Source organism: Watersipora subatra, chromosome 3 (genome assembly GCF_963576615.1).
Source record: "Watersipora subatra chromosome 3, tzWatSuba1.1, whole genome shotgun sequence".
Taxonomy (NCBI): Eukaryota; Metazoa; Bryozoa; class Gymnolaemata; order Cheilostomatida; family Watersiporidae; genus Watersipora; species Watersipora subatra.
The window spans coordinates 31,974,937-31,990,553 of record NC_088710.1 but is presented as its reverse complement, the minus strand read 5'-3'; the positions used below and the strand labels follow the sequence as shown (position 1 = coordinate 31,990,553).

Sequence of the window (15,617 nt, the reverse complement as noted above, 5' to 3'; positions counted from 1 at the left end):
AGCATTCAAACCATCTTTCTTAGTCATCGCGGTAATGCGCCCTTCATTTGCATGGACTTTTTATAGAACAAAAAACTACCTTGGTTTGATAAGTGCTTTTAGGTAAGAACACACGTCCACACGGATAAAAATTTAGCATATCAGTTCATTTTGTCTAACTCAAATTATTTGTACTGCATTACACCTTGATACACATGGAAAGATAGCTGACGAGGTGGGGAGTAGAGGTCATATATTGTACACAATACTAGCAGTTTTGTGCAAATGCTTTACATGCAATAATGTATAAGATAAAATGATGTGACTACAATGTCCAACCAGGGGAGGTAATCTATGAGCTGACTATTAAAAATTTAACATAATGTATTAGTTAAGCAATGCAAATGGATGCTCCATAACAGACATATACAAACATTGTCAATGAGACCACAAAGACATGGGCATTCGAGTAAAAAAATACAAGGCTCAAGGCTAACCATATACCACTTTAATATAACAATTAAGGGATTATATAATTTACATCAAGTCTATGAGAAAAGAGGCCATACTAGCAAATGACTATACAGGTTTGCAATGGCGCCGGGGAGAAAAGTTGCCTTACCTAAGCGCTGTCATGTACGTGTAGGTATTAATAGAGTATTCTCAAATGTGTGACCAGTCAGTGTTTAATTCATCGCATAATATTACCAACAATACTATGTACAATAAAATATATTCAAAATAGTATAATATATTGGATAAAGACAAAAATGCAATTATACACCGGTAAATTACAACTGCCTATTATGTACAAATACCGGCAGTTCTGGCAGCAAAGATTGCTGACAAAGGATGAGCTTATAAAATCGTTAAGAGCACGGCCAGATCCAGGCTGGTAACAATAAGAGACGAGAAGTCACCTTAACACCAGACACTCCAACAGGGTTGACTCGTAAACTTCACAGAAGCTACTGTTTGAGAGATCACTCCGAGACCGGTATAACACATTCAAACTAAAGTAGAGCGTGTTTAACACAGCGCTCAGTCTATGTTGAAATATTCCAATAAAATACCCGGAAAGTTTCCAGTTTTAATTTTGAGTGAGAGGCACATCTCGGAATGGATCGCATTTAATGTCCTCAGATCAATCATTTTCATTATAAGTTTGGCAAAACGCCGGCTCCCTGATTTGACCTTGGCATTGCAATAGCACTCAAGAGCTTTTGTGTAAACATCTTGGATCTTTTCCACCTTTGCCGGTTCACGTAAGCCACTTCTCTCTACAACAAAGAGCTCATACATAAAAAACAGCAGGAGTTGTAGAAAATCTCAAAAAGAAGGATATATAAAACAATTCTGGTGATTATTTGAATGATATCGATACAAACATAAGCGTTGCCTCCCCTGTTCCTTAGCTATTGAAATAATAAATAACCCTTCGCCCTAACTTCTAATATTAACTTAGCTTTTTACATTTAATTTAGGCCTCACATAACTTTTACATAAGTTTATATAGCACATTTGTTTTATAAATTATTTAATTCTGCTATATATATTTAATTTATGCTAATATTTTTAATTGCGTTTCGAGCTGTAGAGCAAATCAAACAAAATACAATAAATCCGTGTAAAAATAAAAACACTAAAATGACATGGGTTTCACATGAAATCAGCAATGAATCTACTGACATACTAATTTTGAGAGTTGATCTGTTGAAATTATTTGGTTTCATTGCATGTTAGATACTGCCCCTAGCTCCAAAAACCACTAATACTAGTATCTTGGCAGTCTCGAGTGCTGTAAGAGATCATAAGGTGAGCGGATGAAACATACGTAGATAATATCTAAATGTTGGGGGTTGAACTGTTGAATGTATATACTATCTACATACATATAATATACATATATATAATATATATATATATATATAATATATATATAATATATATAATATATATATTATATATGTATATTGTAATATATATATATAATATATATATATTGACTTTCTTAAAGTCTGTGAGGCAACCTAGTTGTTTCATGGCAGGAAGTCAACTCTCATTGGTAATGGGATTTGTGTCCCTTGCCTAAGCTCTGAGCTGCACTGAGGAGGCTCAATAGCCGAAACAGTACTGTCTGTAGCATGAGTATATGCTCCCTTACTTCGGTTCGGTTGAGCACTCTGTGAGAGGTGCAGCACTATTAGCCTTTGTGCAAAGCTCATCACTTTTGTGATTTGAGCACTTTGGTGCCAGCACATTGACTTTCTTAAAGTCTGTGAGGCAACCTAGTTGTTTCATGGCAGGAAGTCAACTCTCATTGGTAATGGAATTTGTGTCCTTTGCCTAAGCTCTGAGCTGCACTGAGGAGGCTTCAATAGCCGAAACAGTCCTGTCTGTAGCATTAATATATATATAATATATATATAATATATATAATATATATAATATATATAATATATAAATAATATATATATATACATATACACAATAATTCTAAACATTTAAGAAATGAAAGAAATTTGAGGTAGGAGGAGAATTCCATGCAAGTTTTTGCCCTTATGTGCGAGAGAATTACCCCTAGGCTGATTGGGTATATAATCGTTTGTGTGTGTCTGGTGTGCGTGGTGCACATGTGTGTGTCCATCTAGCCAGGCCTGAATCAAACACTCAAGTAAACTTATAACCTCGCTGGCGTTCTCACTTTTTTTCCCAGCTTTCTCCGGATGTTCAAACCGCTCCCACTTGATCGCTGTCGTTAATAGATTTAGGAATTCATGGATTCCTCGACAAAGTTTGCGAGAGGCTGCTTATGAGAACAGCATTACTCGGTCTCTTTCATCAGATCAATTTGAGCAGATGAGAGGAAAATGACGAAAAAAATGGAAATTAAAATACTTTAATGAAGTTCAGTGCAACATAAGGTTGAAACTTATTTTAAAGGGTGTGCATAGTAAGCTAAGTTCATTCAAATAAAATTTCTCTCTCCTCTGCACCCACCGCCATCGGCTGCTACTATCCATATTGAGGCTAACAGTTCCATGCAGTACTGTACATAATGTCACATTTTATTGCAGACCATAACCGCTAGATAGGTATTTGTTACTTAGTGAGCATAGGTGGTAAATTAGAACAACTAAAACACGTTTTTCCATCGTTATATACCGTGTTAAGTGCTTTTAGAGGGTAGGAAGTATTAATTTGTATTCAGTTCTTTTATCTTTTATATGAGAAAAATTAATTTGAGATTTGAGTGAATGGACACACAAGCTTGGGTCCCTGAACGCATTAAGCTCAAATCTTAAGGTATTGCTGCAACTATAAATAAATACACACGCATAACAGTGAATGGGTGCATTAAGGACAACAATAATATTAATGATGGTACTGGCTGCCAATGACCACCATCAACTAACAGGTAATGTTAACAATTAATTTTTTATGCACATGCAGGGAAGTTAACAATTTTACAATAAAGAACTCTCTTAGCTTAACGGATTAAAAACAAGTAGGCCTAGTGTGTTAGGCAGTAGTTTTTTTTCAAATTAGCGTAAATGCTACTATCAGCACCCAGTACCTGGTATACTTTTCATGGTTGCTAAAATAACCCAACAGAATTAAGTTAGTCACTCACCTGCAAAGAGGCTGATACAGGTCAGCATGCCAAACTCGGCATTGTCCACCTTCATACTCGCAAGGGCTCCACAGAAATTAAACATCGGTGGCACGAGACTCTCGAGGCCAGCGAAGCACAACGTGTTGCGTGTGTATGCTTTGCCATCAGCCATGATCACTGTATCAGAGTCTGGATCATACTGACGGGCGGTTCGTAGCATGAGGTTTTCACACGCTGTTCCCTATTGGTTAGCAATGACATACGTTAAATAGATGCGCAACCACACAGTACAGTTATATGGTGTGCTCAGGAGTTGTCTTCTTAATAAAAAAACAAACCAATGCTAACTACTTGCTTCAACACCAATAGCGTAACAGATAATAGCATCAAAAAGAATAGAGCTGAAAATATTTTTTCCTAACCTTTAGCAATTTTATCTGATCTTCAATGCCAATTTCAGTGAAACCAGGCATTTGCTTGGCAAAGTCGACGACCAGCTGGGTCGATAAAACTGTGAACTGGGCTAACTGGGTAAAGAGAAGCTCTTTTGCATCTTTGGGATTGTTTGGATCAAAGCATTTCTAGAAGCAAACAAACAGAATTTTATATACAATTATAATGTTTTTGTCATAGTTTAACATAGACAGTAGAGACAAAAGGATCAGGAAATACTTTGAGACCACATGCTAGGTCACATGATAGGTACTGGTAACACGCAACATTTAATAACTTCAGCAAGTTGCGACAAAAGCGAAACACATTTGTAAGTCTATAATGACAATAAATGTTCAAGACGTAGGGACATTAGATTATGCAACACAAATATTACAAATCATAGAAAACATTGTAGAGCTATCCTGCTAGCTTGTGTGTGACGAGGAAGCTGTGAACCTTCCAATTTAGCGCTACAAATTCAAACAACTTTCGCACCAACAACCCTTTTTGTTGTAAACAAAAAATAAAGCAACTAGAAAGATAAATAACTTCTCTTGTCAAGTAGGAACATGCTAAAGAGCGACAAGTCCCCCACCTTATGCACTAATTGAACAGTAGATAGGTGAATTGACACCGAGTGTTGTTTTTGCAACCAGAAAGGCATCTAAATAAAGCCTTTGCGACTAAAGTCAGCGCCAAGAAGCTGCTAAAATTAAGTGCAACCACCATAAAGGCTTCTCCCATGAAGAAAGCATCCGAGGTAGGTAAAAAAAGTCATACTTTTTACCAAAAAATGGATGTGGAAAAAATGTTCATGACTATCAGTATAGTTAGAGTAAAGAAAGGTTGAGCTGAAAAACCGATAGCTTTGCACCAATATATACATTTCCTTTAATCTACTCGAGCTGTAAAGGTACGGCCACACGCAACGAATTGTTCGTTAATCCGACTGAATTCACGAAATTCACCGATTTATTCGGCCGAATATCACAGAATTATCTGAGCTGTGCATGCACACTGAATTCGTCGACGAAACGCTTTTAACTGGCTAAACGAATTATTAGCGAGCACAAATCTAGCAGCCTTTGCAATTAGTATAGTCCAAGACACGCATGTCGACACACAATAAAAGTATGAGTGCACTTTAACATAATACACACGATGAAACTGCTTAGGTTGCGCTATCGTTGGTTTTTATCATCCGGACGCTATGGCTACAAATCTTTTCATTTTTAGTAACAATTTTTAGGAGCAAAAGTTCCGTGGTAGAAAGAGTTGCCATCTTTTGCGCAATCAAGTCAGTTGCATCGTATCTACTATGGCGAATCGCCGTAATATTTTTTTTGCGTCTCGCCTTATGTGCTTCGAACCACGTAAATTTTAAAAGCTGATAAAATCATGCGCGCTAACCAACAATAGTGCAACCTAAGCAGTTTCATCGTGTATTATGTTGAATTTCACTCGTACTTTTATTGTGTGTCGTCATACGTGTCTTGGACTATACTAATTGCAAAAGCTGCTTGAATCGTGCTCGCTAATAACTCGTTTAGACAATTAAAAGCGTTTCGTCAACGAATTCGAGGTGCATGCACAGCTCAGATAATTCTGTGACATTCGGCCGAATAAATCTGTGAACTTCGTGAATTCAGTCAGATTAACGGATAATTCGTTACGTTACGTGTGGCCATACCTTAATAAATTCCTGCGAGTTGACTGACTCACGAAATTAGATAAAGGACACCAAGCCAACCCACAGCTGTTCCAATTAGTGGTTAGGCAAAGTTTTGACTGAAGAAAGGCAGCAGATAGATAGATACACCATGTTTCCATGACGCGCATGATTCACAAATTTAAGCCAATCCGCAAGTTAACCGCATCATGGAAAGGACATCAATCCGCGAGTTAACCGCATCATGGAAAGGACATAAATCCACAAGCTAAGTAGCAAGTTTTGCGATTAGCAAAACTTCATCGAATCCATTATACTTGCGAATTGTGAAAACAGCACTTTCGAATGATGCGCATTAAAGTACCACACCGGCAATTCAATTTTAAACATTTTCAATACTTTCGATGCCCGTTCTCGATCGAATTTCAAGCGTTTGCGTCGCTAGCAGGTGTATCGGTAATTATTAGCTTATAGCGTACAATTCCTTACCTTTTTTCAACAAGGCACCGGAGTCAATCCGCATCATGCGAATGTCCATAGAAACACTCAATTCGCACATTAACCCAACTCGCATACATCTCCAAACCCACATGATGCGCTTCATGCGTGTGGAAACATAGTAATAAGCAGGAAGATAAACAAAGTTGATCTACTCACAGCCAAAAGCAAAACCTTGGTAATCTCCTGTTCAGTAGGCATCTCATACTGATCCTGACAGATAACTACGCGCTCAATGAGTGATCGGATGTCTTGGGGCAATTTATCCAATGGGCTGTCGTTGAAGTCAAAGTCAGATGAGCTAAGCCTAGTTATCGTCTCCACAACTCCTGATACTGCAATAAAAACACTTTAAACTTCAACTCATTCCCTACGGAAAGTCTTTATAATTGCTTATCTTAGTGCCTATTCAAAAACATAGATCACGAATCACAGAGTTTAGAGATCCGCCAAAAGTTTGCCACAATAAATTTAGGATATTGGGTTATCATTTTGTCAAAAATGATCAAGTTTGATCATTTTTTATTTTTGTTGATTTTTGATCAACTGATCAAAAATGATCAGTTTTCTATTTCCTCAGACTTCTCAGCGTAATAGATGCAGTTTCCAAATTTTATTTTCGGTTTAGGATGAATTCAAAAAGTAAACAGCGACCTACGCAACATATTAGCGTATGAAACGCTGCAAAATCTAAAATAATGACAGGATAAATAGTCATAATTAAAAAGATTGCCTTCAGCATTTATCTTTTGCGTCAGGTTGTTACAAAAGGTTTGTATTTGGATCTGTTAATATTCATTTATAACTCTCGTAAAGGAATGATAACTCCTCAACTAAGTAAGTAGTTGTTTACAGCAAGCCAGAATCAAGGAGGGTCATCGACATAAAATGATATAAGCTTGAAAGAATAGTGATGTACTAGAAAAATTTAAAACAGTATCTCATTAGCATAGAGTTATTCATCATAAGATATACAAAAGCATCTCATTAGCATAGAGTTAATTATCAAAAGCATCTCATTAACATAGAGTTATTTATCAAAAGATATATAAAAGCAATGATTTCTTAAATTTGTGCCATTCACGCTAGTGTGGATTTTGCCACCTATATTTTGCTACCTACCGCATCTTTCAAATATCTTATTCCTGACAGTATACGAGCGAGCTACAAACTTTGACCTTTGTATGACCTCAGAGGTTTTTAATAAAAAGGTATGCAAGCACTCAATAAAATCAAATCAAATTTCTTGATTGAAAATAGGCTATACATGTGCTGACAAGACTAAAATACAAAAAAGCTTTGGATTGTTTTGTAGTTTCACCCTATGAGGTATAACCGTCTGAGGTATAACCGTCTGAGGTATAACCGTCTGAGGTATAACCGTCTGAGGTATAACCGTCTGAGGTATAACCGTCTGAGGTATAACCGTCTGAGGTATAACCGTCTGAGGTATAACCGTCTGAGGTATAACCGTCTGAGGTATAATCGTCTGAGGTATAATCGTCTGAGGTATAACCGTCTGAGGTATAACCGTCTGAGGTATAATCGTCTGAGGTATAATCGTCTGAGGTATAACCCTCTGAGGTATAACCCTCTGAGGTGTAACCCTCTGAGGTATAACCCTCTGAGGTATAATCCTCTGAGGTATAACCCTCTGAGCCTGTCATAACTATATGTAGTATACGGCATATACTTGCAAACTTGGAATTATACCCCACCTGGCACTTTCCATGATCTACATAATAAATATTGCTCCTAACATTATATGACAAGGAGTAGGCTTATCCTTGCATGCAGACTACGTCCTTAAGGAGACCCCTGCATAGCCTCTGTCAATGACGCCTCCATTGCTCAACTATTATGTGCCCTCATACCTAATCCTCTATCATAATTCATCTGAAATTGTGAAATGTACAGGTTGGAATCCAAAACCTATACCCACGAGTCATATGCAAAGCAAATCAGAATGCACCCATTTTCCATCTGAACTACTGATATTTGTAGATGTTGTAGTAGACACTAGAATCTAAATTGAAAGAAGAACTCCAGAGCTGCTATGCGCTTAAAAGGCGAGACAAACTGTGATAATCTTACATGATTTTGATTTGACCGGCTCCTTGCCTTTGTTTGACATGCCCCTTGAGAGTGATTTGTTTTTGCTCAAGGCATTGTTATTTTGCTCAGGAAGACTGCTAGGTGATGATGGAGCCGACTCGCTGTCTCCACTCGCACTTCTCATCGATGATCGACTAGGTTTCTTTCTCCTCGCTTCTCTCGCTTTGCACTGTTCCTCAGACAGAAGACCTGCATAGAGAAAATCACCACACATTTGACATCACCCGTTTGAACATTTAAAGAGTATTGCCAATTTTGTACTAGTTGCCATAAACCAGCTCATGTTACGGTGATCTCAGTTTTTTTAAGTGTTACAAAATATGTATTTTCAATAAGGTACTTAATGTGCTATCGTTGAGGCTAATATATCTTCATAAGCTTTGTGTTGTTCTCTAGTCCCGGTATTACTGACATAAGATACATAGTCATAGCTATCGATCAAAGGATGATCTGCAGAGGAATGCAACTAAAACTGTTTGTTATACAGCATGTGATTGGCTATTTGCAGCCTATGATTAGTAACTACATGTATTTACATGGATCTCAGCACATGGTTTGTAAATGAGCACGGAAAGAGAAAAGCTTAGTCAGTGCTAATTAGACCACTAAGATTCAGTTACAACACATTTATACACATATAACACATCCATATACATGTACATATAACACATTCATAACGTATAACACATTCATAATGTATAACACATTCATAACGTATAACACATTCATAACATATAACACATCCATATACATATAACACACTCATAATGTATAACACATTCATAACGTATAACACATAATGTGTAACACATTCATATACATATAACACACGCTCAGAGGAAATCTAAAAGCACTAATGAATAAATTTCTTCTGCAGCTGAATAAAATTTCAAAAATTTATGAAAAAAAATTGAAAATTGTAAAATGGGATGCAAAGAGAATTAATTCAATTCTCACATTCTTCTTTCATGCCAACCTCCCGACACCGTCTCAACCTGCAGAACTGGCACTTGCGTCGCATCCACATGTCCATTTCACAGTGACCTCCAAACTTGCATGCATATGCATGGTTCTTAGTCACACTGCGCCGGAAGAAACCTGCAATATCAATGGATATCAGCAAGTTATGGCAGAGCTTCATGACACGCTACAAGCTATGAGTTAGTAAAACTACAAATCTACTATGTAATAGATTATACGAAAGGGTAAAAACTATAATACTAGCGCAGCATTTTACAATTAACTTATTCAGCTCAAGAACTGACCTTAGCATACAGTATGTAGTCGGCATACTGCCGGGGTCATGTGAGGATGAATCTTTGACAAAACCTTATAATGAAATGTGATGGATCAGTTAATATATATTACTTTATTGGCAATATTTTCATTTCAAATATAAATGCTCTTCAAATAATGCCATACAGCAATAATAAACCAAAGACAAAAAATGGGCTGCAATTGGCCACTAAAATCGAATAAATGATTTGGCATATATAGTGTTTAACATACCTTTTTTTGCTAAGAGAACAGATATTAGATGGAAGATTGCTAAAGCAACCAGCAACGGTATTTTCAAAATAATTGTTAGATTCTGTATGTAATTTGTTCACATCACATAAGTTAAAAACCTGGAACTGTCCTGTAAAAACGAAGACACAGACCATGAAAGATCTTGAAACTTTTAATTGATGTAAAATCAATATCTAGCCTAGGTAAAGTAAGAAGATACAAAAATTTGGAAAGATCATTCATTGGAATAAGGTATGCTGGAAGATGTAGATTTGCAATTAGTCCAAATGCTCTTTTTTGAAATAAGGTTTCATAAAATTGTTAGATGAGAGAATCAATATGATTGGGTGGTCATAGCTTTTGTCGCCTTACTATGATTCAATCTCGATATTTTTATTGGTCAATTGCTTGGAGAATGTAACGACATTGAGACTGAGTCATTGAGTTGGACGGGTGTGATCACCCTGAGCAAAATGATGTTTGCATTTGTTCAAAGTTTCATTGGGTATTCGCCCTCTTGGAAGAGAGGCTATATCTAGTATGCACATCAGCCTTGTCCCTTGGTAGACCATCCACCAGCTGCTTCATTGCCAATACTTTACCTCATTTCTACTCAAGACTTTCAAACTTGAAAAACTTATACAAAATTTAAGTTGATTTTATCAGAAAGTATCGGTAGTTTTCTATCGTTTCCGATTGTTTTTTATGTTTGAGCCTTTGAGGGCATCTGATTGCCAGAATATTTCAAGAGTTAAATCGACAAAACTTGATGGTGGGTAAAACACTCAGATCGAGCGAAGGTGCGATTATGGCGTCCATCGTTCAAAGAGACCGACAGAATGGAGATGCGTAACGCTGCAACTTGAATGCTGTTATCACTTATCGCAACAACAGCAACTAGTGAAGCCATTTTGTATGTATTTTCTTCTGATAGCTTTAACCGTGATCAAGTTGTGGTGGTTTTAATCCGGAAACATCCTGGCAGTCAGATCACCTCAAGCATTAGAAACAACTTCAAATGATAGAAAATTGTTGGTACTTTTTGACATGTTCTTCTAAAGTTTTGAATATGTCCATTTTTAAACTTACAAAAGGTTAATTCTATGGGACAGAATTGTTATTGGTATGTTTTTTCAAATGGTTCCCATTCACTGTCATGAGCAGAAGTCCAAGTTCATGTTTCCCATCAATTTTCATTAAATGATTTCAACTTATCATCTGAGCTCTACAATAGTAGAACTTTTGATTTAAACTTACTATATTACCACAACCAATCACCACATTCAGGCCATCCTATACTTTCCGGGATCTGTGCCATCTTACATGTAAAGTTCATACCAATTTGATTTGTTACCTCAGCTAAGTAAATAGAAGAAAGATGAATGACCAGATAAAGATGTGCACATACTGACACTTATCATCAATCTGTGGTATTCTTTTTAGCATGCTCTGGAATGCTATGATTTATGCTACTATTACGTTTAATACTTGCTTCTGATACTCGGTTAGGAAAGACCATCAGATGCGTGTATTAGCTAACCTTTCAAATCTACTAAGCAATTTATACTGAGTGATGGCATATTTTAGGCGAATAAAAACAAATGGTGTATAAATTACAGTGCAGTGTGAAGAGAAGTTAGAGCTACTAGGTAGAGCTACAGCAAGAGGCATGTCTCAGCTCTAGGCTTGTCTCGTAAGCAGATATTCGCTATTGAACCTTCTCCGTGCGTAAGCATAAAATATTAATCTGAGTGCAAACCGTAAAGGTTGACTTGCAACAAAATTCCCATTACAGCTATTTGGTATCAAAAGATTCACCATGTCTTACTCTGCTGTGTTGTAGGTGCAAAATATGTGGAAATGTGATTACAAGCTCTTAAAAGTTCAAAAACGAACAGTTAATCGCAGCCGTCACGAAAACGCCGTAGTTTAGAATCCCTTCATTTCGACGACGTACTCAACTCAACGTGGTTATTGTTTTGACACGTTATGTTTTCACGTGAAATGAAAGGCCAATAAAAGGCTCGATATAAAACGTTTCGTAGCACTAGTTTATGACAAACACTTCATGTTCTACCGGAAAGCCTTCATCAAATATAGCATCTCACTACTTTACAGTTTCACTTCAGTTTGGTCTAATCGTCTAGTCATAATCTGATCATGTGACCCATAACTTCCTACCAAATAACGCGAACAATTTCTCCAGTCTTTGTCGACTATCGCAGGTGATCAACATGCTCGTCATGTTTATCAGAGGATGATATGCACTCCTTCGAACTAAGATTAAAACATTAAACAAATTTTTACGGAAGGTTTTGAGATATCAGTGCTGAAAGTGACGGCATTACAATGATGATGAAACAGAGCTGTAAGGCCAATAGACATGGTTTAATTGAATGCGTGAAGTATATTTGTGAAAATATTTCGACGAATAAGGTTACATGAAAGTGTAAACAGAAGCCATCGTGTTCAACTACATCCCATTTGAGCCGTTTTGAAAAGGGATTCCAGCTTACAACGTTTTCGTGTGGCTGCGATCAACTGTTAGTTTTTGAGCTTTTAAGAGCGTTTAATCACATTTCCACATATTTTGCACCTACAACACAGCAGAGTAAGACATGGTGAATCTTTTGATGCCAAAAAACTGTAGAGTGAACTTTGTTACAAGGCAACCTTTAACTAGGGAGCATAATTTAAAAGGGAACATTGATGATTGTGCATCCTAGCAATGAGGTGCAAAGAGTGGTGCAACATTAAGCAACTGGAGTTGTTCTGTCCTTAAAAATAATGTCTTTGCTTAATATAACGGCAGAGGCTCACTTCAAAGTTATGGCTAGACACCGATGTAACGTGTCCTACATGTATGTGTAGCCAACGGGTCATTGTTTAAAATTAATGCGTTGGTCTGCGTCAATATAAAAAGCACTATGATACATTTGTGATTAACTGAAATAGTTTATTATTACGATCTCGATTCAATTTTATCCAAGATTGGATTTCGAATGATGATGAGAACAAAGCTTCCCATTAGAGCTTTTAATATATGGACAGATATAAAGATATTCTCAAATGTAACATATAAAAAAGCTATTAGTATAAGCTGATATTGTTTATAAAACATCAGATAATTTTTTTGTTAAATAAATGTTAACTCATTCGCACCCAACGCGAGTTAACTTGCGTATTTATAATGTTGCTAGGCATCCAACGCGAGTTAACTCGCTTCTGAAATTTGCCAACTCCTTGCACCGTTATTTTTAAATTTTAAAAGAATATTTTTGATTAGTTAGAAAGAAAACATTCTTGTCAATACGACAAACTTTAAAATACTCCTCAATGACGTCTCTGGCAAAAGTTATAACCAAATTAGTACGCCCATCTCGAATTCTACCAAAACCGGAAATCATCATGCCGATTTAAAATTTTATCGTTCGCGGTCCATTTTTTCAACTCCAGAAGTAAATATGCAGATTCAGAAATGGTAAGACATTAAACGACTGCGTAAATCAAATAAAAACATTATTTTTAATGTTTATGGTTATTATTACCTTTTGATTTTGCCAATTTGAATTGTTATGCTCAAATAGAAATGCACTTTTCAGGCTGTCAGCCGTAGTCAGACTAACGTTATCATTCAGTTTCGATAGGATCATATTGATTCTTAGAGCTGTCTATGAAGTCTGAGCAATCAAGAACAGAGTTACTGAACATATTTTTATTATTTGAAACATTTGCATGACATTTTATTTGAGTTATATTGGCATATAGATTTGCTATGCTTTTGTTTGAAGGATGATACTCATGAAGAAAATTTCGAAATTAGTTTCATGATTTTCATGTTCATGACTAACTGCATATGTATAAATATTATTCATAACTATGTATGGTATGTGATAAATATATAATTTTAGTCAAACTTTGTATACTTTGCAATTTTTATTTGTTTCAGCAAATAACAATTTTTTCAAAATCGGAAATTTCTTGAAACTACATTCTTTGAGGCACGGATCTACATAAAAGGGATACAAGTTTCTATATATATGTAATATCATTTGAAAGAGGAGATTTGGCTGGCTGTTGTGAAGGGTTGAATGAGTAAATTATCTCAAGTCTGTCTCCTGTAGTAGTAATTTGAATTATGGCAACTTTTTGAAAAATGAGCGGTATTTGGGGCTAATCGCCTGGAAATTAGTCGGGTACCAATGAGTTAAAATCCTCTATTACAGGGTCTAATTTACATCATAAACTTGAAGAACTTTTGTACATCATTATTTTTATCATTGATTCTTTTGTGACATCTAGACAGTGTTTAGCCTAAATTTCTTTGCATTTAATTAACATTTTTCTATAGACTGCCCGAAGCACAAGATATTGGGCAGCCAACGAAATTCACAAAATCTCCGAATTTGATTAAAATTGTTGACATTTCACATCAATTTTGACAAGGTAATATTTATGTTATGTGTTCATTGTGTATTCTAAAAGAGATGTTTAATTTAACGTCAACTGAGTGAACTTTAGTGAGTAATTTAATTTTTTTTAATGAATTTCTGCACTCAACTTTTAAATTGATACAATTTTTAGCCACTCATCTGTGCTTAACCATTTGAACCCTAACGCCGGTCTTCTGGCATTGCGTAAGGTGTGTCAGAATCCCTAAAGACCAGTTTTCCAGCGTTCACATGGCTTTGTTTACAAAAGCTGTTTCTAACAGCGAAAAACAATCAAATTAATTCTTGCATAGGATGTTAGATCGGAATTTTCACTATTTGTAAGTTTTCCAATGTCGTTACCTACTTGTTTCATTGTAATAACAAATTTTATTAGATCGGTATCGCGAAAAATTGACATAACTCGTTTGTTGGCAGGCAAAAAATGATTGTGATGCAAAGAGTTTTATGACGCTAATTGTAATTTTCCAGTATTATATAAGTCATGAAATGATGATAAACAAGTAGACAATGCATATGAGGATACTGTAAATGTTTTTACGAGTTTTATAAAAACTTTTATAGTTTTAGGCCGAATAATGGTGCAGTACAGTTTTTTTCTGTTTGATGACATTTGCTATGGGTTGCCGAACTTTTTTACTAGTGTTTTACCAAACATCATTGCATTATGAGCACGTTTAGATATATTTAACAAAAGTTTAAAAATTTTGAACTGTTGGACAGATTGCCCAGGGCCCTTGACGCGTATTGACAAAAACGGCCAGGATTCACAGGGTTAACAGTAAGTTTCATGCCAAATGCTGCTTAGATATCCTAAAACAGAATGCACTTTTGAACAGATTTCTACCGAATTACTTATACTATTATTGTAATGCTATATCAGTAATGATAAGCCAAACTCAAAAGCCAATCGTAACGAGTTTTTAACGAAGCTAGGTGTGTGCCATTGTAAATAACTATAAACATGTAGCATTTGGAACTAAATAAAATGTGACATTGGACCCAACGAGACTCGGAAAAGGAAAACTGTGATAAGGAACAGATGAGGAACAATAGGACAATTGGAAAAAGGAGGTCTTCAGCTGTAAATTAACAGCGAAAACCCCCCTGCAACCAACATAGCAGGAGGCACTCTGCTTATCCTTCTTCTAAAAGAGGTACCTGCTAGATGAGGGAGAGAAACACAGCAAACTATTGGTTCAGAGCAGCGGCCCCAGGCAGTCTATTCATATAACAAATACGAAGATTTCATAAAGCGATGTAGCGACACACCCCCGTATGTCACTACAATGCTTTTATGGAAACAGTCGTGTTACTCGCATTTTATCGTGATTCAGCGTGGCTG

General features: G+C 36.2%; 1 protein-coding gene across 2 annotated transcripts in view; it reads right to left on the bottom strand.

Moving 5' to 3' along the window:
* Nucleotides 1-215: 215 nt before the first annotated feature.
* LOC137389864 (ecdysone receptor-like) overlaps nt 216-15,617 on the bottom strand; it is a 33,363-nt gene continuing 17,961 nt past the window's right edge. For both annotated transcript variants that reach the window (XM_068076010.1, XM_068076011.1), the window contains exons 3-8: nt 9,270-9,410; nt 8,292-8,501; nt 6,357-6,532; nt 4,018-4,176; nt 3,614-3,836; nt 216-1,259 (exon numbers count right to left, since the gene is read on the bottom strand). In XM_068076010.1, the coding sequence (XP_067932111.1) occupies nt 1,021-1,259; nt 3,614-3,836; nt 4,018-4,176; nt 6,357-6,532; nt 8,292-8,501; nt 9,270-9,410 (1,148 nt within the window). In that variant the 3' untranslated portion in view covers nt 216-1,020. The remainder of the gene's footprint in view (nt 1,260-3,613; nt 3,837-4,017; nt 4,177-6,356; nt 6,533-8,291; nt 8,502-9,269; nt 9,411-15,617) is intronic.